General features: G+C 42.6%; 1 protein-coding gene across 1 annotated transcript in view; it reads right to left on the minus strand.

The window, feature by feature from the left end:
- Positions 1–211: 211 nt before the first annotated feature.
- LOC306861635 (uncharacterized protein) overlaps positions 212–26907 on the minus strand; it is a 27304-nt gene continuing 608 nt past the window's right edge. Inside the window, exons 2-3 of the mRNA XM_079404019.1 lie at positions 4226–5319; positions 212–1079 (exon numbers count right to left, since the gene is read on the minus strand). Coding sequence (XP_079260145.1) covers positions 4229–5319 — 1091 coding nt within the window. The 3' untranslated portion in view covers positions 212–1079; positions 4226–4228. The remainder of the gene's footprint in view (positions 1080–4225; positions 5320–26907) is intronic.

Raw genomic sequence — 26907 nt, forward strand, 5'->3', positions numbered from 1 at the left:
ATCGCATCATTATCTCAGTTCCCAAAGGTATCATAATAGACGTCTCCATATTTACCTGGTATCCTGAGAGATGTTCAACGATGATCAACAACCTTTACAACCCGGTTTCCGAACCGGCTCAGTCAGGTCCGGGCCTGTTGTAGCTCGATGATAGGATTTCAAGTTCTGATAACTGGTTATGATGTAATAAAAATACTCAGAGTCTGTATATAAAAATTGAACGAATCACCAACACCTTGGTTTCGTTTTATTAAAAACAGTAACTCATAAGCAAAATACAAAATAACAACGAGAAGTCTTCACCACGGAATGACGGCGACGTATGAAGAATGCATCAACCTTTTATAGCTCCTCATTCATCACCTTCAGTCTCATAACAATAACCTTCTGTCATTTTCCCTTCAGCCCCCCTTCTTCTCTCCACTCGTGCTCAGAACAGATGTACAACTTCTAGTACAGAGCACTCCGCAGACGGGGGCAAAAGTTCAAAAGAAAGGGTTAATCCCTTTAACTGCGAAGCGTGCCTATTGCTATTTTAATACATAGAATAAGATCATAACACCTTACATACCTTACACATATATGACTAAACCACTGTTTCACACCTCCTACGGTGTAACTAACACTTATGCTTTGGTTATGGATAGAAGGTCCATCCTGCATGCACATGCAAGATGCATCTCCTGATCTGCAACCTTGTTTTTGCAAAGCAAACATTTCTTAGCACGAAACATTAAAAACCTCAAACAAGTGATACCTGTGCTCTCACACTATATAGCACATACTTTTAACATAACACCTGACCTTTATAGTCCTATAGCTGGAGTCTGAAGCTCCATCACCTCTAACTCATTTGTTACCACTTGCAATTCATCTGAGAAATCACATAGTTTAATCATTCCCCTCATTAATTTCATTATTCTTTTATTCAACACTTCTTGTTTCCTCATCAACTTGAGAATTTCCTTCATCTTGAAGAGAATCTTCTGGCCTTGTATCTCCCTTCTTGGCCCCCTTGCGACGCTCCTTCCGTTCCTGTTTCTTGGCCTCCTTATCCTGGCGTCGCCGAGCTCCCTGTACTAAAAGATCATTCAAATCAATTTTTATGTTGTCCAGGTGCTTCTTGTTGGTTCCAGCAGAGGGTTGATCAGGAAATGTCATATTTAATAAGCCACATTGTACTACATTGGCTAAAGAGATGTGTCTTTAATCTAGATTTAAACCGAGAGAGTGTGTCTGAACCCCGAACGTTATCAGGAAGGCTATTCCATAGTTTGGGAGCCAAATGTGAAAAAGCTCTACCTCCTTTAGTGGACTTTGCTATCCTAGGTACTACCAAAAGTCCAGAGTTTTGCGACCTTAGAGAGCGGGTTGGATTATAGCGTGGTAGAAGACAAGTTAGGTACGCAGGAGCTAAACCATTTAGGGCCTTATAGGCAAGTAATAATAATTTGTAAATGATACGGAACTGAATAGGTAGCCAGTGCAGAGACTGTAAAATTGGAGTAATATGATCATATTTTCTTGATCTGGTAAGAACTCTAGCCGCTGCATTTTGGACTATCTGTAGCTTGTTTACTGAAGATGCAGGACAACCAGCTAGCAGTGCATTACAATAGTCCAGTCTAGAGGTCATGAATGCATAAACTAGCTTTTCTGCATCAGAAACAGGTAGCATGCTTCGAAGCTTGGCAATGTTTCTAAGATGGAAGAATGCTGTTTTTGTAACATGGGAAATATGATTTTCAAAGGACAAGTTGCTGTCTAAAATAACACCCAGATTTTTGACTTTAGAGGACGTAACAGTGCATCCGTCTAGTTGCAAATTATAATCCACGAGATTCTGTGTACTGTTTTTTGGTCCAATAAGTAATATCTCGGTCTTATCTGAATTTAATAGGAGGAAATTATTGGTCATCCAATCTTTTACACTTTTTACACAATCTATTATCTTAGATAGTTGAGAAGTTTCATCTGGTCTTGTTGAGATATATAATTGAGTATCATCAGCATAGCAATGAAAACTTATCCCGTGTTTTCTAATAATATTTCCAAGGGGCAACATGTAAATTGAAAATAGCAGAGGACCTAGGACAGATCCTTGTGGTACTCCATACTTTACTGGTGATAATTGAGATGACTCCCCATTTAAATGAACAAAGTGGTAGCGATCGGACAGGTAGGATCTAAACCATCTTAAAGCCTGCCCTTGAATACCAGTATAGTTTTGTAATCGATCTATGAGTATATTATGGTCTTCAGTGTCAAACGCAGCACTAAGATCAAGTAATACTAGCAATGAGGTGCAGCCTTGATCTGAAGCAAGTAGTAAGTCATTCGTAATTTTAACAAGTGCAGTTTCTGTACTATGATTGGGCCTGAAACCTGATTGAAATTCTTCATAGAGATCATTTTTTTGCAAAAAGGAGCATAATTGAGTAGACACAACTTTTTCTAAAATTTTTGACATAAACGGAAGATTTGAAATGGGTCTGTAATTTGCCAGTTCATTAGAATCTAGTTGTGGTTTCTTAATAAGAGGCTTAATAACCGCCACCTTGAATGGTTTTGCGACGTGACCTAAAGATAACGATGAGTTAATAATATTGAGAAGCGGTTCTTCTGCTACGGGTAACCACTCTTTCAGTAGTTTAGTAGGTACAGGATCTAATAAACATGTTGTTGGTTTAGATGCACTGATAAGTTTATTTAGCTCTTCCTGTCCTATAGTTGTAAAGCACTGCAGTTTTTCTTTGGGTGCGATGAGTGAAGCTGAAATACTAGACGCAGTAGAATCTACATTTGTTATTGTATTTCTGATGTTATCTATTTTATCAGTAAAGAAATTCATAAAGTCATGACTATTAAGCTGTGGGGGAATATTTAGATCGGGTGGCGTCTGTTTATTTGTTAATCTAGCCACTGTGCTAAATAAGAACCTTGGATTGTTTTGGTTATTATCTATGAGTTTGCGGATATGCTCTGTCCTGGCAGCTTTTAGAGCCTGTCTATAGCTGGACATACTGTTTTTCCACGCAATTCTAAAAACTTCTAATTTAGTTTTTCTCCATTTGCGCTCAAGAATACGAGTTTCCTTCTTGAGAGAATGGGTATAACTGTTGTACCATGGCGCAGTACGTTTTTCTCTAACCTTTTTCAATTTGAGGGGGGCAACAGCTTCTAATGTATTAGAGAAGATAGTGCCCATGTTGCTAGTCATTTCGTCTAGTTCATGTGTATTTATGGGTACACAGAGCAGTTGAGATAAATCAGGCAGGTTATTTGTGAATCTGTCTTTGGTGGCTGGAACAATAGTTCTGCCCAGACGATAACGCGGAGCCATATAACTAATATCAGTAATAGGCAGCATGCACGATACAAGGAAATGATCAGTAACATCGTCACTTTGAGGTACGATATCTATATCAGTAAGATTAAGTCCATGCGATATAATTAAATCTAGCGTATGATTAAAACGATGAGTGGGCCCGGTGACGTTTTGCTTGACTCCAAAAGAGTTTATTAGGTCAGTAAACGCAAGTCCTAACGCATCATTTGTATTATCAACGTGAATGTTAGAATCTCCGACAATTAGCAGTTTATCGACATTAACTAGTAGATCTGAGAGGAAATCTGCTAATTCTTTTAGGAAATCTGTATATGGCCCTGGCGGTCTATACACAGTAGCCAGAGCAAGAGATAGGAGAGATTTCTTTTGCATATCTAACAGTGTAACATTAAGCAGAAGTAGTTCGAATGAGTTAAACCTCCTGTATCCTGTTTTCTGAGTAACATTGAGAATATCACTATATATTGTTGCCACACCGCCGCCACGACCAGTCTGACGGGGCTCATGTTTATAACAGTAGCTTGGTGGAGTAGACTCATTTAGACCAAAATATTCATTTGGTTTAAGCCAGGTTTCAGTCAGGCAGAGTACATCAAAATTATTATCTGTGATCATTTCATTTACAATAACTGCTTTGGGTGCGAGTGATCTAATGTTTAAGAGCCCAAGTTTTAAAAATTGTGTTTGTTCATTTATTTTGCGTTTTTCTGGTTTAATCACGGTCAGATTTTTTCTAGATCCTGCATTGAATTTATATTTTGATCTCGCTATTCGGGGAACAGACACAGTCTGTATAGATTGGACAATGCAAGTACTTCTATCTTTTAAGTGGGTAGAACAAAAGTCATCATGGCAGTTATTTGAGAATTGGCTTACTAGTCAGATGGAGCGTAGCGTCCTGGAGATGTTGTCCGACAGGAGTTCCGTTCCGACTCTGCTGGGATGCAGGCCATCAGCACGGAAAAGCCTAGGACGCTCCCAGAAAAGATTCCAATTATTAACAAAGAGCAGTTTCTGTTCTTTACACCATGACGATAACCATTCGTTTAAAGCAAAAAGTCTACTGAACCTTTCGTTTCCTTGTCGATACGTGGGAAGCGGTCCTGACACGATGACCGTCGCCGCGGGCGATGTGCTGCGTACCGTCTCGATCAGGCTCCTGTAGTCCCTCTTCAGTGTCTCCGTCTGCCGCAGCTTGATGTCGTTGGCCCCCGCGTGCAGCACGACAGCACCGATGTTCTCGTTGCCCTTCAGGATCGCAGGTATCTGCGCAGAAACATCGAGAACACGTGCACCGGGGAAACAGTGAGTGTGCACTTTACCTTCAGCTGACGTAGCACGGACGTGCCGGACGATGGAGCTTCCCACGACCACAGCATCTCGTTCTGTCTCGCGGAGGGGGGCGAAGCGGTTCCGGGTGGAGATGAAGGACATCTGGGAAGATCGCGTTCTGGGTGCACAGGGTCTGTGCAAAGAAACACATGGAGTAGAGGTGGTGGGGATGTTAGAAGCGTGTACTTTACCTTCAGCTAGCGTAGCACGGACATGCCGGACAATGGAGTCTCCAACTATCACAACGTCGCGTTCTGTCTCGCAGAGGGGGGCGAATTTGTTCCTTGTGGAGATCTCGAAGACAGGGGGGGGAGAAGTCGTCACCCGAGGCCTGGCTCGCATCCTCCGCTGCTGCAGCACCCAGGGTCCGTGGTGTCCCGGCGCCGGAGTGAAGGACATCTGGGAAGATTGAGTCCTGGGTGCACAGGGTCTGTGCAGAGAAACACACGGAGTAGAGGTGGTGGGAGTGTTAGCAGCGTGCTGTATACTTACCCCGGACTTGTGAGCGTCAGCACGGGATGTTTCCAGCGCAGCTCTCCGTTCCTTCAGCTGGGCCTTTTTCTCCAGCAGGTCGCGGATCTGTTTCTCCACGGCCTCCAGCTCCAGCTGCACCGAATGCAGCTCAAACGTGTCCTCACCTGCACTCAGAGGTAGACACAAATCCGCCATTTAAGCAAGTAACAGTGAAACGATAGTAATGTGTGTGAATAGAGTATTAGCAATGTAAGCGAGATTAGCGGCTGCCACGCTGCCGATGCTAACGGGCTATAAGCTAATAGCAGACTCGAGAATCAGAATAAAACTAGTGATAAACATGCGCTCTGATCGGATTTGTTATAGAACGCTATAGTGGATATATTCACACGTTATAGAAAAGCCTTTTGAATAAGGCAGTCGAAGCCCCACTGTCGTCGTTAAAGCAGGTTCAGTGGCAAACGGTTCCATATAGCGCACTAACTAACAACCCGACCAAACGCGCCAACCCGTTTGACTAAGGCTGTCAAAGCCCCACTGTCGTCGTTAAAGCAGGTTCAGTGGCAAACGGGATCACGGAGAAAAAAACAAAACGAAAAGGGCAAGGCCCTGTGTGTGTGTGTGTGTGTGTGATCTCAGTCTGGGTGTGTGCCGGAAGCGGAAGCGTTCTCTGGTGGCAAGCGTCCTCTGGTGGCCGGGAGCGTCAGGAGGGGTAGGTTTTCAAAGAAGCTCCCTTAGAGCGCGCTGAAGTGAAGCTGACTACTGACTGAACTAGTGCGCTGACTACTGAACTAATGCGCTGACTACTCAACTAGTGCGCTGACTCCCAAACTAGTGTGCTGATTACTGAACTAGTGCACTGACTACTGAACTAGTGTGCTGAACTAGTGCGCTGACTCCCTTACTAGTGCACTGACTACTGAACTAGTGTGCTGACTACTGAACTAGTGAGCTGATTGAGACGCAGATGTTTTTTAAAGAAGAGAGTGAAGATGTGAAGATGCGCTGACTACTGACTGAACTAGTGCGCTGATTGAGACGCACACAGAGATCTGTCTGTTAATTATTCTCATCTTAAACACACAGAAAAACTCCTGCTGAGGCACACGGTTATAAACATGGCATTTATTAAAGAGGAGAGAGAAGACCTGAATATTGAAGAAGATTTCAAACAAGAAGATACTGAAGATCAAACAGAGATGATGTTTTTTAAAGAAGAGAGTGAAGATGTGAGCGTCATCACATCACATCACGTCATCACAGAGCCAAACGATTCTTCTCGTTTGGCTCTGTTCGAAGGCGGTCGCATTTTTCTTCCCTCCCTCCCTCCTGAACTTCCCTGCTTGCTCTCTTGTATTGTCCTGTCCTCTTAAGAGACTCTCGCTGCACTATTTGCAAAACCGAAATTATGGATCTGATCAACTGGTCTCTAAATGCAATTGACACCATCTTCTCGACTAGGAAAGCGGGATCTGGAGAACCGGAATGTCCCGCTGGGACGTTTGCTGCTGGCTACACGATGGACGCATGGGAGAGATGGCGGGTCGTGTGTCTAGCGGCTCTCTCCGTGGAGGACATTGAAGACATCTTCTTATTCGGAACAATGATAACTGGGTTTCTGCTATTTGGATTAGGCGTTGCCCTAAATTATCAGAAAATTAAGGAGACGGGACTGGCTGTCCAAAACCTCTCACGGCTGCCCGTCATGATGGAGTCTGTGGGCAGAGCGGTCGCCTCGGAGACTGAGGCGATTAACCGCAATATGGATTCAATCACGGCTAAGCTCTCGGCTTTGGAAAGAAAAATCGACGGACATGGAGATCAGAATGGACAATGAGAATTAGCTGTGAAACTGGAAGACAGCTGTTCGCACTAAGACAAAACAATCTTATCTCTTTCCGGCTTCCCACAACAGATCGGCTTGGCAAGGCCGCTCTGGTATCAACTCTCCGGTGAATACTGCAGGGAGACGCTCTTTCTTCCATTCCCTCCTCCCAAAAACACCTTGTTATTGTCGGGCGCTTGTGCTCTGTCCAAGGACGTTTCCATGGCAATTGCTATGTCGCATCACAACCTGCGAACTGAGTCGACTGGTTTGGAGTGCTGGCGAAACGGATTTCAAGGCATACGAACTCACACGAACTTACACATACACAAACTCATACACCTCCCTAACCCCATCCCACGCCTTCGTCGCTTCATCCTGTCAGGCGTTAACGGGTCCGTGGGTTTGCGCTGTACTGGCGGCTGGCCGGATGGCTGTTTCGTCTGAACTAGGATTACTATGCAAGTTATGTTCCTGTGTTGATTGTGCTTTATGCTGAGGTTTTTTGTCTGTTCTCGCGCTGTGTTCTCTTCCAAGAACGCAGTGCGAGGACACTTTTTTTTCTCCTCTCCTTCCTCATGTTATGCTGTATTTCTTCTTCTCTATTGCATTTCGTTGCCTTGTACCTACATGTGCAATGACAATAAATTGAATCCAATCCAATCCAATCCAATGTGAAGAATGAAGAATCAAGAAGAATGACGAACATGAAGATACTGAGGAACAAACAGGTTGGTTTCATTCTCAAAGTCTTTCTCCAGTCATTCTGGTGTCATGCATCTCTTTATCTGTCTGTTATTTGTCTCACAACAGAGTTAATTACATGTAATTAAAGAAAAATTATAAGGAAATAGCCAAACAAAACAACTATTTTGTGAAACATTAACCCTTTATCGGGCGTAGAACCATATTTGGTAACTTAATTGACCATTCATAATGGCGTTTACACATCTCTCCGTGAGGTTGTAAAAGCACATGTATTTCTCCCAGCCAATCACCGGAGGTCAGTCTACGTCACCGATAGTAACACCATGGCATCTGACCAATCAGGAGTTGCACGGGCCGTTACAAACTTCAGTGCCATTCCGGAAGTTCAGAAAGACGGATCTACTCAGACACAAACATTAATAACAGCGAAACGAACAATGGTAAGTTAATGAAACTCACACATTATGTGGTTGAATAGTTGTGTTAAATGCTGAGATGTTGTTTGTGTAGGATGTCTAGAAATTAGTCAACGTTGGACATGAAAAATGGTGTGTCCAGGTAAAACTAGCAAGCTACAGTGTGTCCATTTATAGACACATATACGCCCGATGCGTCTAGTAAACCATACTTATGTTTTTTTTTTTTTTTTTTAAATGCATTATAGCGTAGGACAATAGTATTTAACAGTGCATGGAATGTTGCCACAGGTTTGTATAACATTATGCAGTGATCCAATGGGAAACTTAAACCATTTATTGAAATGATTAAGCCATAAAAAGGGAAATGTGTAATTTTGGTCAGTTTTATGACCTTATAACAGTTTTTATTATACTTAAAAGTCATATATTGGTGTTTATTCTTTACTGTGAGCCTCATTACATTTACATTTACATTTATGCATTTAGCAGACGCTTTTATCCAAAGCAACTTACATTGCATTCAAGTTACAATTTTACATTTTATCAGCTCTTGTTTTCCCTGGGAATCGAACCCATGATCTTAGCGTTGCTAGCGCCATGCTCTACCATTTGAGCTATAGGAAAGCTCATTACTTCTAAAATAAATGGTACCACCAGTACTTAGTGCTATTTTTCACTTAAATGCATTATAATGTACGACAATACTACTCATGAGTGCACTGGATGTTGCCACAGGTTTGTAAGACATTATGCAGTGATCCAATGCAAAACATAAATCATTTGTGACTCTAGAGCACAAAACAAGTCATAAGGGTAAATTTTTCCAAATTGAGATTTATACATCACCTGAAAGCTGAATCAATAATCTTTCCATTGATGTATGGTTTGTTATGATAGGACAATATTTGTCTGAGATACAACTATTAGAAAATCTGGAATCTGAGGGAGCAAAAAAATCTAAATTTTGAGAAAATCACCTTTAAAGTTGTTCAAATGAAGTTCTTAGCAATGATATATAAAGTTTTGATATATTTACGGTAAGAAATTTACAAAATATCTTCATGGAACATGATCTTTACTTAATATCCTAATGATTTTTGGCATAAAAGAGAAATTTATAATTTTGACCCATACAATGTATTGTTGGCTATTGCTCCAAATATACCTGTGCTACTTATGACTGCTTTGTGCTCCAGAGTCACATTTATTGAAATGATCAAGGCATAAATAGGGAAATGTGTAATTTTGTTCAGTTTTGACCTTATAACAGTTTTTATTATACTTAAATGGCATACATTGGTGTTTATTTTTACTGTGAGTCTTATTTTCAGTAGATCTGCTCTTCACTGTTACTGTTTTCCTTCACAAATAACTCAAAGTGGGCTTGATATTGACTTTTCTTTTGCAGCTGTCTACTCTGCCCTTTTATGGAAAGAGGGTGACTGCTGTTGTGCCAGTTGACCCCGCCATCAGGGACGACGAGGTGGCAGACCCGACTTCATCCCACTTACCCACGAGTGCCCGAGTGGCATGGGCCCCTCTGCCAAGAGGAAGTGTGTGTGGCCTGCAGTGGAGGAGCTTGAGGATGAAGAGGAGGAGGATGAAGACCAGCCAGCACCACAAGCCAAGGGCCCTACAAAGAAGGGGAAGCCAGCATCCAGGCTAACCACCTACAAGAAGGTTGACCTGGACAACCAAGCCCTGCCTGAGTTCCCCCATCCCTCCTGACTTCATTGAGACTCCATATACTTACTTCAGCAAGTACTTCAGCCCCCATGTCATCAAGCATATAGCATACCAAACCAACTTGTATGCAACCCAGAAGGACGTCAACACCACCTTCACCACCACTGAAGAAGAGGTGAGGAACATTGTGGCCATCCTGCTCTACATGGGGATTTCTGAGCTGCCCTCCATTGATGACTACTGGGCAATAGAGACCAGGGTCCCTCAAGTTGCAAACCTCATGTCGTCTAAGAGGTTCAGGCTGGTGAGAAGGCTTGTCCACTTTAATGACAACACCCAGGTCCCTGGCACGATCGACAGATTCTTCAAAGTCCGGCCACTGTTCAACCTCCTGGTTACTGTCTTCAGGAGTGAGCCACAGACCCCCAAGCAGTCTCTGGATGAAGTTATGGTTGCCTACAAAGGCAAGATGGGACCATATTACTCCAGTGCTACGCTCTTTGCACTGGCTGCCTGTACGACACCGTATTGATTTTAAAATTCTACTCTTAGTTCTTAAATCTTTAAATGGTTTGGCACCTCTGTACCTTTCGGATTTACTGTCAGAACATCGTCCAGTTGTGTCTCTCCGGTCGTCTAATCAGCGATTGCTACGTATTCCAGTATCAAAGCTGAAAAGTAGGGGTGACCGTGCTTTCTCAGTAGCGGCTCCCAGTTTGTGGAATGCACTACCCTCCAGTATTAGATTTGCTCCATCTATATCTGTTTTTAAATCTAGATTGAAAACGTATTTGTTTGAACTGGCATATGGTCAATGATGAAATGTAGTGCACTGTGTTTATTTGTTTTTAAATTGTTTTTATGATTTATTATTTTGAGATTTCTACTATCTTTCAGTATTGGTGTAAAGCACTCTGGTCAACTGTTGTTGTGTTTAGTTGTGCTATAGAAATAAAATTGACATTGACATTGACAAGACAGCTGGCAACCTGAGGCAATACATCAAGTGCAAGCCGGACAAATGGGGATTTAAGTTGTTTGCCAGGGCTTCTGAAGATGGCTTTATTCATGACCTGGTGCTATACCAGGGCAAAACTACGCTGAAGGCCCACGGTGTCCCCATGACGTCTGAACGTCTCGGTTACGTATGTAACCCTCGTTCCCTGAAGAAGGTAACGGAGACGTCACGTCGGTGACCGACGAATTGGGATCTCACTTAGAGAGACCAATCCCCTACGAGAGTATCTAAACAAGCCAATGGATATTGGCATGCGATTATTGCATCCAGCTGCCGCTAATCACAGCGTGAGTATAAGTAGGCAGCGGGTGCAGCGCATATTCAGGTTTTCGCTGAGGAGATAACACCTGCCTTGCAGGCCAGAGTCCTTTCTGCTTAGTTCGCTGCCTCCAGCTAGTTAAGCAGTCTTACGGGTTCACTTGACCAACATTGTTCCAAGTCCCTCCGTCACATGGACGGTCCATAATATATAGACACCAAGTATCAACTATACGGGACGACACCCAGGCCACGGTTGACCCTGATGGCTCAGCCTGTGCTTGGTATATTTTATTAACTCCTGGGTCTTACTCCCACGTGAGTCATGGTTTTGAGTCGTTCCCCGTCATAGCATGGCGTGATTGTACTGGTTCCCATACAAGCGTCTTACAGACGCAGTACGAGTGGAAAATTGAAAGGGAGCCACTATGACTGAAACACAAGCTGATCGCGTGTGCGCTTCACTTTGAAACACAGCGCAAACAGGCATAAGTCATATGCTTTCGGTTTGAATTCTTTTGATGGAATATGGCATTTGCCAAAGCAACGGTGCGAAACACAATAACGTTAAAGACCTTTTATGTTATAATGAGAGGTATAAATATGTATTTTTAATATGAAACTGTTGTGGGCACCACACTCTAGTTAATGAATGGGAAACACTGCACTAGTAAGGGAGTCAGTCAGAGTGAGAGTTAATGGACTTAAATGACCGGATTTGACAAAAAAAACAACAACTCAAAAACTACCACTAAAATTAATAAAAGGACACAGATTATTCAGACATGTCAAATATAGGCATTTATACTTATATTTATTATGTATTGATTTGTACATTGTGTAATAGATTACACTTTCATGAAAACAGTCAGATGATTTGTAGAAGTTGTCATTACACACAGGGGCGGATGTAGAAAATTATTTATAGGGTGGCATGAGGACTATGAGGGGTGGCAACACCAAAGCAAGTGCCCATGCATAGTTTTTGGGAATTTATGGCCTGATATACACAGTTGTGTTCACAAATATTGCATTACCACAGATGCTAAATTTGTCTGAACTTGTATCACTAAAGAAGCTGAGCAGTTTTATTAATATTAAATGGCTACTTGGTTAGTTTAAATAATGTTTTAGTGCAAGTTTATAAGCAACAAAAACTTTAGAATTTCCTAACATTAGAAATAAATATTTAAAAGCAGTGAGACTGGATAAGTTTTGCAAACAATGTTTGTGTTTCTGTTAACAGAGGTGTGTGATACTCAGAACATCTCTCTATTCTGACCTATCCGACAAAACTATCTTTTTTAAATAAGACAAGCCAGCATAAATTTTTCTTTCAAACTTTTCTGGTTATTACAGGTTTTCTTGATTGATAACATACAATTCATTAAACAATTCATCATTTTCTATAAACAATTTTAAAACTAGGCACCAACTTGCCCAAAGCTCAAACGTCCAGGTCAAAATAAAATTTTCTAGTCAAACATCAAACTTTCGTCTGTCTAAATCAGATGATGCAAAAACATATAATACACAGACTACTTTCTTGACAAACATTTATGGTATGTTTAAGATTTACTGCTACGCTATATAGGAAGCTAAATGCCCTTGCTGCTACTGCATCAGCCTTTCTCTCTGCACCCTGTACCAGTGAAAGGTGAAAGACTGTTTAGCACTGCCTCCACGTTCTAGATGAAAGAAGGAACCGACTGAAAGCAGAGAGAGCAGAAATGCTAATATTCCTCAAAAAAATAAAACTGCCAATGATGATCAAGTGAATCAAGTTCAAGTTCACGTTTATTTATAAAGCACTTTTTAAAAAAAAGTGTTGTACCAAAGTGCTGTACAATTTATAAACATAATTAATATAAAAAAGTAACAACAAATAAAAAACTGATGAGATACAAATAGAAGCATGCAAGATAGACCATAAACAACTATATAACCCAATATTCTCAGGCAAAACCATAGACTAAAGAGAATAAATGAGTCTTCAATCTAGATTTAAAAGTGTCCAACGTGGGTGAGGATCTCACGGCAAGAGCCGCAACTGAAAAATCTCGGTAACCTTTAGTCTTTAAATGGGATCAGGGAACAGAGAGAAGCAATTGGTTACAAGACCGGAGAGATCTTGACACAGAATATGGTTTAAGGAGATCAGCAATACACTGAGGTGCTAGCCCATGCAAAGACAACAACAAAACCTTAAAATCGATTTTGTATTTAACTGGTAACCAATGCAAGGAAATGAGAACAGGAGTAATGTGCTCTCTCGTCCTAGTGCTCATCAAAAGTCTAGCTGCCGCATTCTGGACAAACTGCAAACTATGTATAGAGGAATGAGATGCTAAAATGAATGCTACTGCATTATTCAGTTTTCTTAAAAAGGTTGGCTGTCATACTGTAGATTGCATATAATGTATCTCTTATGTTTTCTTTTTCATCAAGTAATGTGCAGTAATTCGGCTCAGCATGGTTCAGAACTGCAGGGAACGGCTCAGTTCAGCTCGGTTTGCATTTCCACTGCAGTTTAGTACCGCTTTAGAGTGGGCGGGATTATTCACGTGTCGTTATAGTTGCGCCGCCTCTACTCCTCTACTGCCGTGACTCCTGAAAACGATTTCCGCGTCGCTCCATCACGCTCTCGCTGGACCTGCTCCTCGGCTATCAACGAGAGGACAGTCTGTACTTCCTCAACAGACAACACTTTTGGTTATTAAAAGAAAGGTGCGCTCATTCAAAACAGTTGTGTTCGATCCTTCGCTGTCTGTGCTGATTTAAATCTAGCGGGTTTGTTGTGTCTTGTGCTGCAAGTTCAAACGACGCAGGCAGTGACGATTTTCTTCGGCCAATCAGTGATCAGCAGGGTTTACACGTCACGTTTTAGTAACGATACGATTCGCTTGGAACCTCGGCCGAGGTGGTATTAAAAAAAGTACCAGGTACCAGGTGCTGTACCCAGTGGAAAACCCCCCAAAAGTGAGCCGTACTGAACCGTACCATGCAGTGGAAAAGCGCCATAAGTGGGCCCTAGGGCTGTTACATAAAAGAAGAGCTGTTTTTCCCCATTGATCACCCACTTATATTCACCCTATAGAACAAATCATACTGACTCCTTAAATCTTATATATTATTGAAAATTGATTACCAACATATTGAAATATTAAACATTTCCACTACAGTACATATTTACAGCTGGTCTATTTGCATGGGATTAGCATTACCCAAGGTGATGTTTCCGGATCTTTCTAGATAATGTCACCGTGATCTTTACTGACATTGTACGTAATGATGTAATACTGGTAATACTTAATTCATAGCATCTCTCCATGTAAAACTAGTCCTGTCTGAATAAGACTTAAAGAACACAATCAGGTTCTCACATTTACATGATTTTTCATATGAATGTGTTAATGTGATGTTTTAATTAGACTGATCATCTGATCGTCTTTCTTCAGAAGGAATGTGCAGATGATTGTTGAAATTGCCATTTTCCTCAGTGTGACATGAGGTTTGGAAATTCTTTCCAGAATGAGTTTGCAAGTGCCGTTTCAGGTTTGTGTGATGTGTGAAACTACTTTCACACTGAGGACACTTGTAATGCTTCTCTCCAGTGTGAACTCTCATGTGAGTCTTAAAGTTTCCTTTAGCTGTGAAGCTCTTTCCACACTCTTGGCAGGTGAAAGGCTTCTCTCCAGTGTGAACTCTCATGTGATCCTCAAAGTGTCCTTTGTGTGAGAAACTCTTTCCACACTGCTGACATATAAAACAGTTCTCTCCTGAGTGACTCCTCATGTGAAGATCAAGGTGTCCTTTACACCTGAAACTCTTTTCACACTGATCACACACAAACAGCTTCTCTCCAGTGTGAATTGCCATGTGGCCATCAAGGTACTTTTTCTGTTTAAAACGCTTTCCACATTGAGGGCATATGAATGTCTTCTCTCCAGTGTGAATTCCTGTGTGAAATGTAAGATTTTCTTTTCTTTTGTAGCTCTTCCCACACAGTTTGCAGGTGTAAGGCTTTTCTCCAGTGTGAACTTTCATCTGGACTTCAAGGTTTCTAGTTTCTGCTTTTTGAGTCGGCGAGTAAGTAAAAGATTTTTCCCCAGTCATGAAATCATGATGTTTGTCATAATGATTTTTCTCTTCCATTACATTCAGTTCTTGACTCTCTTCTTTCAGCGGCATCAGGTCTAAGGTGAAAGGAAACAAAAATAAGTTAACACCAGTTTAACAGCACCAAGTCATGAAATCTTTTAGACAGTAAAACATCAAATTTAACCACTAGATTCTATACCCACAAAACAACTAAAATGTAATCGTATAAACTCTTGTCAATATTTTTAATTATTTGCTTTCTTTAGGACACGTCCCAAATACTTTCAAGCTGGCAGTTATCAAAGCCCTTATAAAAACCCAAAGTAGAGCACTGGATTGGGATCCCGAGGGTCCCAACACAAACTGCGATCAGGCAGTTTTTAGCAATGTGGTCTGTGATCATCGATCATAACTCTAATGTTTCTGTCTGTTTTTGAAGGAGTAACAGTTGATGTTCCTAACTGGATGGTGAAATTGTGATGAAACGATGGGTTTGATGGTACCACAAGCAGTTCTGTGTTGGCAAGGTTGAGCTGAAGGTGATAGTCCTTCATCCAGCAAGAAATGTCTGTTAGACAAGCTGAGATGCGAGCAGCTATCGTTGGATCATCAGGATAGGATGAGAGGTAGAGTTGAGTGTCATCAGCATTTCTGAATGACAGAACCTAATGATGCCATATTGACAGAGAAGAGAAGTGGTATAAGAACTGAGCCCTGAGGCACCCCAGTAGTTAGATTTTGTGACTAGATAACTCACCTCTCCAAGATACCTTGAAGAACCTATCTGAGAGGTAAGACTCAAACCACTGGAGTGCGGTTCCTGAGATGCCCTTTATCAATAGGGTTGACAGGAGGATCTGGTGGTTAACCGTGTCAAAAGCAGCGGACAGATCCAGCAAGATAAGTATTGAAGATTTGGAATCCGCTCTTGCAAGTCTTAGGACTTCAACAACTCCGAGCAAGGCAGGTTGCTGTTGAGGAGGTTGTTCTGTGTGAGAAAGGCAGAGACTTGGTTGAACAAAGGTTGTTCAATAGTTTTAGCAATGAAAGGAAGACGGGAAACCGGTCTGTAGTTCTCTTAAAGAGCTTGGTTAAGGGTGGGTTCCTTAAGGTTATAGGGTTGGGGTTATATGAGCCTGTCTAAATGCTGAGGGAAAAACACCAGTGTGAAGGGATGTGTTAATAATGTGAGTGAGTGCAGGTAAAACTGCAGGAGAAATGGCTTGAAGGAGATGAGATGGAATAGGATCAAGCGGACAAGTAGTAGGATGATTAGAAAGGATGAGTTTGGAGACTTCTGCCTCAGAGAATGAAGAGAAGGATGTGAACGAGTGTATGTTTCCTGGTAAGATGTGCTTGACAGATTGTGGTGTGGAAAATTGTGCACTGATGGTTTTAATTTTATTAATGAAGACTGTCAGCTGTTAGAGTTGATAAAGGAGGGGGGGGCAAAGGGGCAAGGAAAATGTTTTAAAGGGCATGCGAGAGTTAGATGAATTGTTAGCAGAGAAGGAAGAGAGTGACTGATACACATTAAGGTCAGTAGGATTTTTTGTTTTGCGCCACACCCTTTCAGTAGCGCTGAGCTTAGAGCGATGTTCGCAGGAGAACGTCAGACAGCCAAGGAGCAGAAGGTGTGGTACGGGCTGGCCTGGAGGACAAGGGGCAGACAGTGTCTAAACAAGATGTAAGAGTGGAGCAGAAAGGATCAGTAGTGTAACGGAGTTAAAAAGAACTGAATTACATAAATTAAATTAAATCAAATGGTGTATTGGTGCCCCCTAGTGGTTAATGTAGTGCAGACATTCAGCGCCTACCGTTGTTCAGCAGAAAATGGCTGACACTGCTGCGGTGGTTTATGTCTGCAGTGTTTTCACCCTGTCTAATAATATGTTTTGATGTATTCCTCAGACAATTATTATTGCTGCGGAGAATAAAAGAAAGAACAGACAACCAGAGACTTGTGTGCGTCGTCGATTTAAAGTTTGTGACGGATGTGTTAAGGCCACATTGGGGAAAACAACTGTTACAGTAGCACTGTTTAGGGGGTGGAAGCGAAGATGAAACCATAGCAGATAACCGGGAGGGTGAGAGTGAGTGTAGGTTACGTCGAAAGGTGACATGAAGTATGTGTTGTATCAGGAACCATGTTGAGGTCAAGAGTGAGGAGAAAGTGATCCGAGGTATGCAGTGGAGTAACCAGTACATGATCAGTAGAGCAGTGTTGTGTGTAAATAAGGTCCAGCTGGTTGCCTGATTTGTGAGTAGCCGTAGTTAACACTCTCTTAAGATCAAAAGATGCAAGCAGAGTGTGGAAGTCTGCAGCCTGAGGTTTATCTAGGTGGATGTTGTAGTCTCCAAGTATAACTAGGGGAGTACCATCCTCAGGAAAGTTTGAGAGCAGCACATCTAATTAATCCAAGAAGTTACCTTGTGGTCCTGGGGGTCGATAAACGGCTACAAAATGGATTTTAAAAGGGTGGGTAATAGTGACTGAATGTGATTCAACGGATACATTTCCAATCATTAGAGATAAGCAGACCAGTACCACCACCTCTTCCAGACAGATGGGGTGTGTGGGAAAATGAGAAATTATTGGAGTGCTGCAGGTGTAGAAGTGTCCTCTGGTTTGATCCACGTCTCTGTCAGGGCCATGGGGTTTAACCTTGAATGAGTAGAAATAGATGTAATGAAATCTCCTTTTTTTTTTTACTGCAGACTGACAATTCCAGAGACCAGCAGAAAAAGAAAGTAGTGTATTAGCAGACATAACAGACATAGACAAGTGCGCAGGTTGTTAGGATCGCGCTGCCTGTAGTGTGTGACGGTCTTCACACAAGGGCTTCACATGACGGCTGCTGCTGTAAACTAACCTTTTTATACCCGTTTGACAAAACGTAAATTGAATTGAACACTTTACTGTTTATTACAACAAAGGGCTAAGCAAGCACATGACTCTGACAAGGTATGTGATAGAGAACGAGACCAAATGCAACTTCAGCACGTCTCAACACAGTAAAAAAAACCAAGCGTTTCCTAGCAGCGACAACTGCGCTGAACACTAATAAGACAAGCAATAAATGAAGAGCTCTTTTTCAAAATGCGATAAACGACAAATTAAAAAAAAAAAAAAAAAAAGAGTTTGTCATGTCATTTTGCTGTGTACTGAACCTATTCACTGCTCCATCAATGTTTCATGCCAAATCGCTATATTTCCTTGTTTAAAATGTACTGCAAGATGCAGTTCCTTTCCAAACCACTATAAGCGCCGAACCTATTTTTAGCCTAAATGCGATATGTCCTCTCGACCAATCAGAATTTGTTCAATGCAATCCAACATGGCGACGCTTTGAAGTGTTTGTTTGTGCTCAGTCTTCAAAATGAGTGCTTTAAACTCTATGGCCTGGATGAGCCAGCGAGGCCTACACCTGGGGGTAGAAAACGCCAACTGGACAAAGAAAATCACAAAAAACAAAAAAAGAAGGTTCGTCACTCGGGTGGCGCGTTAAAACCCACTGTCGGATGTCAACACAAGGCTGGTACGACCGGTTTCTGTCAGGCCGAGAAGCGGTCACCGGACGACCTGATGATGAATTTCAAGTTTTATGAAAGACCAAACAAGGTTGACCAGGACAGGGCCATTTCATCTCCTGGACATAACACGAGTGAAAAGGCAGCGTCTGAAAGTCCTGGACCTAAACAAACGAAAAGACCGGAACATGTCAGTCAAGTACAGTCTTTTGTGGAGCAGTCACCCGAAGAAGGTGCCCGTTTGCAAGAAGTTGGTGAGTACAATTTTCGTTTCAGAATTGCCTAGTTTAATACCGTTTTGTAGGTTTCACCCTTGCGACAAAGATCTTTTGCTGTAAACAAGCATGCTAATGTGACATGGAAAGTACTGATAATAATACTAGTCTACTGATGCAAAAGAGGTTCCTGACCCCTGCCAGGGCTGTGCAAAATTCTGAATTTCACATTTTAATTCAGTTCAGTGAATGAATTTGAATTGACTTCACCCTGCAGGATGTTGAATAATTACAGGAAGTGGAACTGAATTCATTGCAATTCAGAGAAATGTATTATCATCACATTTCAGTGAGAATGTGATTCTTTTAACATAAATGTTTCTTCCCAATGGAAGTACAGACACTAACATTAAGCATACATTCCCTTAATGTAAAATAATTAGCAATTTCTTCATTTCAAAGTAATCAAATGAAACAATGTTTTGGTATTACAATTTTAATAATCTGTTTTATAGAGTATGTTTTTAATGTTAATTTGTGGTAAAAAAAAAAAAACATAGGCCTATTTACTTTTAATAAAGTATTGTGTATATAAAGTCCATACAATAATATCTGTATGAAATTCATGTTGTAATCATATGTAATATGTAAAGCTTCATTGTTAAATACACCTTAATTATGCATCATGAATTTATTTAAATTTTATGGAATTTGATTTGCAATTCAGCTTCCCGTTTGCAATCTCAATTCAAGAATCGAATGGGGTAATAGCAAGTTAGTTGTGTGTAATTCTGTTTATTTCATACTGGCGCCAATCAATGTATATGATCTAAACAATTTATTTTCAAAGGCATCAGCAAAGACCATGTGTCCCGGGTGGCTAAATATTATGCTGAGACTGCTGAGGCTCGCCCAGAGAGAAGAGGTGGTGCACGGCCCAGTGAGGAGCACAACAGAAGGCAACTCATTGTTGAGCACATCCAGACTTTTACCTGCAGGGCCAGCCATTATGGGCGGAGAGGAGCACCAGGCCGCAAGTATCCCCCCAGTGACCTGAATGTGCACAAGATGCATGAGCTCTTTGAGGCTCAGAACCATGCTCAGACCATCTACTCCCTCTATTACTCTGTGTTCTCCAAGGATTTCAATCTTGGCTTCGGTCACCCAGCTACAGATACATGCTCTGATTGTGCCAAGTAGAAGATCAGGATTACAGATCCAAACCTGAGACAGAGAAGAGGATGGAATCTGCATCATTCATCTTGCATCGTCGCAGAGCGCTCATGTTTTATGACCTGTTAGGCAGGGTTGCTGAAGGTCATGTGATCCTCTGTTTTGATATGATGCAAAACATGGTCCTTCCAAAAACCCCAATAGGACAGGCCTATTACTCACGGCAGATGTATCTGTACCTGTTTGGTGTTGTTCTGCACCATGGTGAGAACAGTCACCAGACAAAAAATGATGATGTCCATTTCTACGTGTGGCAGGAGAATGAGAGTAGCAAAGACAGCAATATGATTGCTTCTGCGCTGAGTGACTGTCCTGAAGTCAAACCTTGAGGCAAAGTCGGCGGATCCAGGGGGCTTCGGCTGTTCAGCGACTCTTGTTTTGGGCAAAACAAAAACATGAACATGGTGTCCATGCTCATGGAACTTCGTCCGTTTTTCCCAACCTTGGCATAGAGCACACGTTTCCAGTAAGGGGCCACAGCTTTCTCCCAGCAGACCGAGTCTTTGGCAGAATTGAGCAGAAGATCGGGAAAATTGACAGTTCTGCTACCACAGGAATACCATGCCATCCTGCAGCAATTCGGCCATGTTCACGTTTATGGCACAGACTGGGAGGCGTTAGATTATAGGTCAGCCACAAAAGAGTGTGTTAAGGCTCTGAAGAGCTTTAAAATCAGTGAGGCATGCATGCTTGACTTGAGTACCAACAAGGTTAGTTTAAAGACGGCTTACAATGGGGAGTTTTGTTTCCATGGTGTATTAAAGCGGGGCAAGCGGTGGGTGACCTGAAACCTGAGTTGCTTCCAAAGCGGACCTCTGTGAAGGCCGCAAAGAAGCACGATGTGCTGGCACTATTAGGAGCAATAGGTGTGTCTGATGTGGTGAGGGCTCTTTATGATGATGCACTGTATCAGGTGACTGACAATGCAGGCCATAGTGATGAAGATGCAGAGTGATCCATGCTCACGCACTCTCTCTCGCACACACACACACACACACTCTTACTCTCTCTCCATCCTCTCACACACTCAAAGCACGTCACACACACACACACACACACACACACTATGTGATTTGTTTTATGTATAGCGGACAATGATCCTACTGTTTAGGGGGTTGACACTTTACTGAATGCCAACTTACAAGTGCTTAAACACAATTTACTGTTTATTACAACATGGGGCTAAGCAAGCACGACACTGACAAGGTATGCGATAGAGTACATTTATAAATTTAGCAGATGCTTTTATCCAAAGCGACTTACAATTGAGGAATACAATAAGCGAGTCATTATAAAAAGACAAATAGACACAGGAAGTGCTTGTAATACAAAGTTTCAGGCATAGTTCAGAGTAAATACTAGCTAGACAGGGAGTGGTTAAGGATAGAAAGTAAAGTGTTCTTTTCCCCCATATACTTAGAAAGGTTTCACAAAATAAAACAGAAAATATAACTTATATTAATAAAAACAATTAATGATAAAAAAAAAAATAATAAAATAAAAACATTATTCTTCTGCCCAGTGGTTGCTGGGCAACACACAAATGCAGAAACAAAGGGGTGTATGCTTGCAGAGTAATTTACAACAGCTATGAACGCAGCTCAACCAATCAGAATCAAGAACCGGAACTATGCGTTTAATAAACAGCATTTATTTATTTTCTTTCTCAAAAGGAGAAAATATTTTTACGCCTTGTTTCGTTTACAACCCGAATTCCGGAAATGTTGGGACATTTTTTAAATTTGAATAAAATGAAAACTAAAAGACTTTCAAATCACATGAGCTAATATTTTATTTACAATAGAACAGAGAACACAACTAATGTTTAAACGGAGAAATTTTACACTTATCCACTAAATGAGCTCATTTCAAATTTGATGCCTGGTACAGGTCTCAAAAAAGTTGGCACAGGGGCAACAAAGGGCTAAAAAAGCCAGAATTTGTTTTAAGATTCAGCTGGGAGAACATGTAGCAACTAATTAAGTTAATTGACATCAGGTCTGTAACATGATTAGCTATAAAAAGGATGTCTTACAGAGGCAGAGTCTCTCAGAAGTAAAGATGGGCAGAGGCTCTCCAATCTGTGAAAGAGTGCATAAAAAGATTGTGGAATACTTTAAAAACAACGTTCCTCAACGTCAAATTGCAAAGGCTCTGCAAATCTCATCATCTACAGTGCATAACATCATCAAAAGATTCAGAGAAATCAAATTCAAATTTTATTTGTCACATACATATACATACATAGTACGACATGTAGTGAAATGTATTGTACGACTGTCCAACAAAATTAAGAAAAAAACCTCAAGTTTACAAAAATACAAATAGCAAATAGAAAAAGTACAGTAAACATATATATATAGAAATAAACTAGCAATAAAATAAAATAAATAGATATGAGAATAAAAATAGACATGAAGAATAAAATAGAATATGATTCTATATAGATTCTGTAAAAGTAAAGTGTATGTCAGTGATAAAGTGTCCGTGTGCTGTGCAGTGCAGTAAAGTGTGTAAGTGAGTAAAAGGAATACTAAAGACAAATGGTATGTAAATCCCACTCATTTATCCTTACGTGACCTTCTACAAATTAGTGCAGATTGTAATGAAAATGTGCAAAGTGGAAGTGTGGGGTGATGTGCTTAGAGTGGAGAGAGGTTAAGACTCCGAATGGCCTGCGGGAAGAAGCTCCTCCTCATTCTCTCTGTGTTCGCCTTCATGCAGCGGAAGCGCCTCCCTGAACGCAGCAGAGAAAAGAGTCCATTGTTGGGATGGCTGAGGTCCTTCACTATCTTCCTGGCCCTGGTCAGGCACCGCTTGCTGTAGATGTCCTGCAGGTCAGGGAGCTCGGTGTGAATGGTACGTTCCGCTGAACGCACCACCCTCTGGAGGGCTCGTCTGTCCTGCATAGTGCAGTTCCCGAACCAGGAAGTGATGCTGCCCGTCAGGACGCTCTCGATGGTGCAGGTGTAAAAAGTCTTAAGCACCCGAGAGGGAAGTCTAAAGTCCTTTAAGCGTCTCAGATGGTACAGACGCTGCCTGGCCTTCTTCACCAGGGTGCTGGTATGACAGGACCAAGTCAAGTCCTGCGTGATGTGAACACCCAGGTATCTGAAGCTGTCCACTCTCTCCACTGGAGTCCCGCTGATCGTGATCGGCTGGTATGACCGCTCCTGCTTCGTACTGAAGTCCACTATCAGCTCCTTAGTTTTGCTGATGTTCAGGTGTAGACTATTCACCTGGCACCAACTCTCCAGGTTCTTAATCTCCTGTATGTAGGCCGTCTCGTCGTTGTCTGAGATCAGGCCCAACACAACAGTGTCGTCAGCAAACTTGATGATGGTGGTGGAGTTGGAAGTGGCCACACAGTCATAGGTGTACAGTGAGTACAGCAGGGGGCTCAGAACACAACCTTGAGGGGCTCCAGTGCTTAGGGTGATGGAGAATGAGGTGTGTTTACCCATCCGTACGGCTTGCTGTCTGTCCTTCAGGAAGCTGGAGATCCATTGGCACAAGTATGTGCTGAGACCAAGGACCTCCAACTTGGAGGTGAGTGTGGAGGGAATTATGGTGTTAAACGCTGAACTGTAGTCCACAAACAGCATTTTTACATAATTCCCTTTTCTGCAGTCCAGGTGACTTGTTGTGGTGTGGAGGAGGTGTGAGATGGCATCCTCCGTGGAGCGGTTATGTCTGTACGCAAACTGTAGTGGATCCAGTGTGTCTGGTAGTGATGCAATGATGAAGTCTCTGACCAGTCTCTCAAAGCACTTCATCACCACTGATGTGAGGGCTACAGGGCGATAGTCGTTTAGGCAGGTGGGTTGGGGTTTCTTGGGGACAGGAACAATGGTGGACTGCTTAAAGCATGAGGGGACTATGGACTGTACCAGGGAGAGGTTGAAGATCTCGGTGAACACCGGTGCTAGCTGGTCAGCGCAGGCCTTCAGAACTCGACCTGTGATGCCATCTGGTCCTGCTGCCTTCCTGATGTTCACTCTCTTGAGTGCCCTCCTCACGTCATGCTCCGTGATGGTGAACACGTTGTCCTCACCGGCTTCCTCAGCGTGCATGTAGTTAGCACTGCTAGCGCCGTTAGCGTGATTAGCTGCAGCCTCGAAGCGAGCATAAAAAGTGTTCAGCTCGTCAGCCAGAGAAGCGTCCGCATTCCCCGATCTGGAGGGTGGTGTTTTACAGTCCGTGATGGTTCTAAGTCCCTGCCACAGGCTCCTAGAGTCGCCATGTTGGAATTGCGACTCTAGTTTCCTCCCGTAGCGCTGCTTCGCCTCCTTCACCGATCTGCGCACGCTGTAAGATGCAGCCTTGTAATCATCCATGTTCCCGGTGATGAGCCCTGTGTTGTAGGCAGCGGAGCGGGATCTCAGGGCGTCGCGGATGGTTTTATCCACCCACGGCTTCTGGTTGGGAAACGTCCTGATGATGGTTTTCTGCACCGTATCATCCATTAGTTTCTCTATAAATCCCACAACCGCTTCCGTAAACAAGCTGACGTCATCAGAGCTGCGCCGGAACATGTCCCAGTCTGCGTCATCTAGCGCGTCCTGCAGAGCGGCCACCGATTGGTCCGTCCAGCGAGGAACCTCCCTCTGCACCGGGGCTTCCTGTTTCAGCCTCTGTTTGTAAACAGGCATGAGGAAGATGGCGGCGTGGTCCGATTTCCCAAACGGTGGTTGTGACTGTGCCTTGTAGCTGTTCTTGTATGGGGTGTAACAGTGATCTAATGTCCTTTCGCCCCTGGTGGGGCAGCTGATGTGCTGATGGAAGTTCGGCAGTGCACGCTTGAGGTTGGCACTGTTGAAATCTCCCAAAACAATAAATGCGGCGTTCCGGTGCTGTGTCTGGTGAAGGTGTAGTGTTTCATGTAAATCCCATATCGCAGTGTCCGTGTCCGCTTGAGGTGGAATGTAAACGGCATAGACGATGACCGAGCTAAATTCCTGAGGGAGATAAAAAGGGCGACATTTGATGGTCAGAAGTTCAAGATTCGGTGTGCAGGAGCGTGAGAGGGGAACAATGCTCGCGCTGTCGCACCAGTGGTTGTTCACCATCAGACATACTCCACCTCCCCTAGTCTTCCCCGAGTCCAGCGTTCTGTCCATGCGGTAAACCGAGAAGAACTCGGCCGGCTGGATGGCGTGGTCTGGTACCGCTGGGTTCAGCCATGTCTCGGTGAAGCAGAGAAGGTTGCAGTCCCGAATGTCCCTCTGGAACTTGACTCTTGCCCTGAGGTCATCGAGTTTGTTATCCAGCGACTGGACATTGGCGAGCAGGACACTTGGTAGGGGAGCGCGGTGTGCGCGCGCCCTCAGCCTGTTCCTGACGCCGGCTCGTTTCCCTCGAGGACGCCGGTACGGGTCGGGTCCTTTGTTCCTCCTCAGGATCTCGCTCGGCCAGGATGGGTCCGGGTTCAAAAACGGCGAAAGGTTAGTGCATTGTGCACCAATAGAAATAAGAGTGGCCCTGTCGTATGTAAGAATGGCCATCTTACAAAAAGAAACCGGTGTTTATAGTTAACAATACGAAAAAATAACAAAAGAAGACAAAGTTTGGTCGGAGCAGTCGTGACGGCAGCCGATCTCACCGGCGCCATCTTAGTTCTGTGCGTAAGGGACAAGGCCGAAGACCTTTGTTGGATGCCTGTGGTCTTTGGGCCCTCAGACAACTCTGCATCACTCATCGGCATGATTCTGTCATTGACATGACTAAATGGGCCCAGGAATACTTCCAGAAACCACTGTCTGTAAACACAATCCGCCGTGCCCTCTGCAGATGCCAACTAAAGCTCTATCATGCAAAAAGGAAGCCATATGTGAACATGGTCCAGAAGCGCCGTCGTGTCCTGTGGGCCAAGGGTCATTTAAAATGGACTGTTTCAAAGTGGAAAAGTGTTCTACGGTCAGACGAGTCCAAATTTGACATTCTTGTTGGAAATCACTGACGCTGTGTCCTCCTGGCTAAAGAGGAGAAAAACCTTCCTGTGTGTTATCAGCGTTCAGTTCAAAAGCCAGCATCTCTGTTGGTATGAGGGTGTATAAGTGCATACGGTATGGGCAGCTAGCATGTTTTGGAAGGCACTATGAATGCTGAAAGGTATATGAAGGTTTTAGAGCAACATATGCTCCCCTCCAGATGACATCTATTTCAGCAGGACAATGCAAAACCACATACTGCAGCTACTACAACAGCATGGCTTCGTAGTAGAAGAGTCTGAGTGCTGAATTGGCCTGCAGTCCAGATCTTTCACCTATTGAGAACATTTGGTGCATCATTAAACGAAAAATACGTCAAAGAAGACCACAAACTCTTCAGCAGCTGGAAACCTATATCAGGCAAGAATGGGACCAAAACTCCAGAAACTCATAACCTCGATGCCCAGACGTCTTCAAACTGTTTTGAAAAGAAGAGGAGATGCTACACCATGGTAAACATGCCCCCGTCCCAACTATTCTGAGACCTGTTGCAGGCATCAAATTTGAAATGAGCTCATTTTGTGCATACAATTGTAAAATTTCTTTGTTTAAACATTTATGTTCTCTATGTTCTATTGTGAATAAAATATTGGCTCATGTGATTTTAAATTATTTTTTTTCTTTTTATTCAAATTAAAAAACATCCAAACATTTCCGTAACTCGGGTTTTAGTTATTATTTTATTTTAAGGAATAAATGTGTTTTAGTCCGTATGCACAGAAATAAAGTAATGTTTACAAGAACCCAATTTGATCAAATTTTTGCATT

Source organism: Barbus barbus (genome assembly GCF_936440315.1).
Source record: "Barbus barbus genome assembly, chromosome: 42".
Lineage (NCBI taxonomy): Eukaryota > Metazoa > Chordata > Actinopteri > Cypriniformes > Cyprinidae > Barbus > Barbus barbus.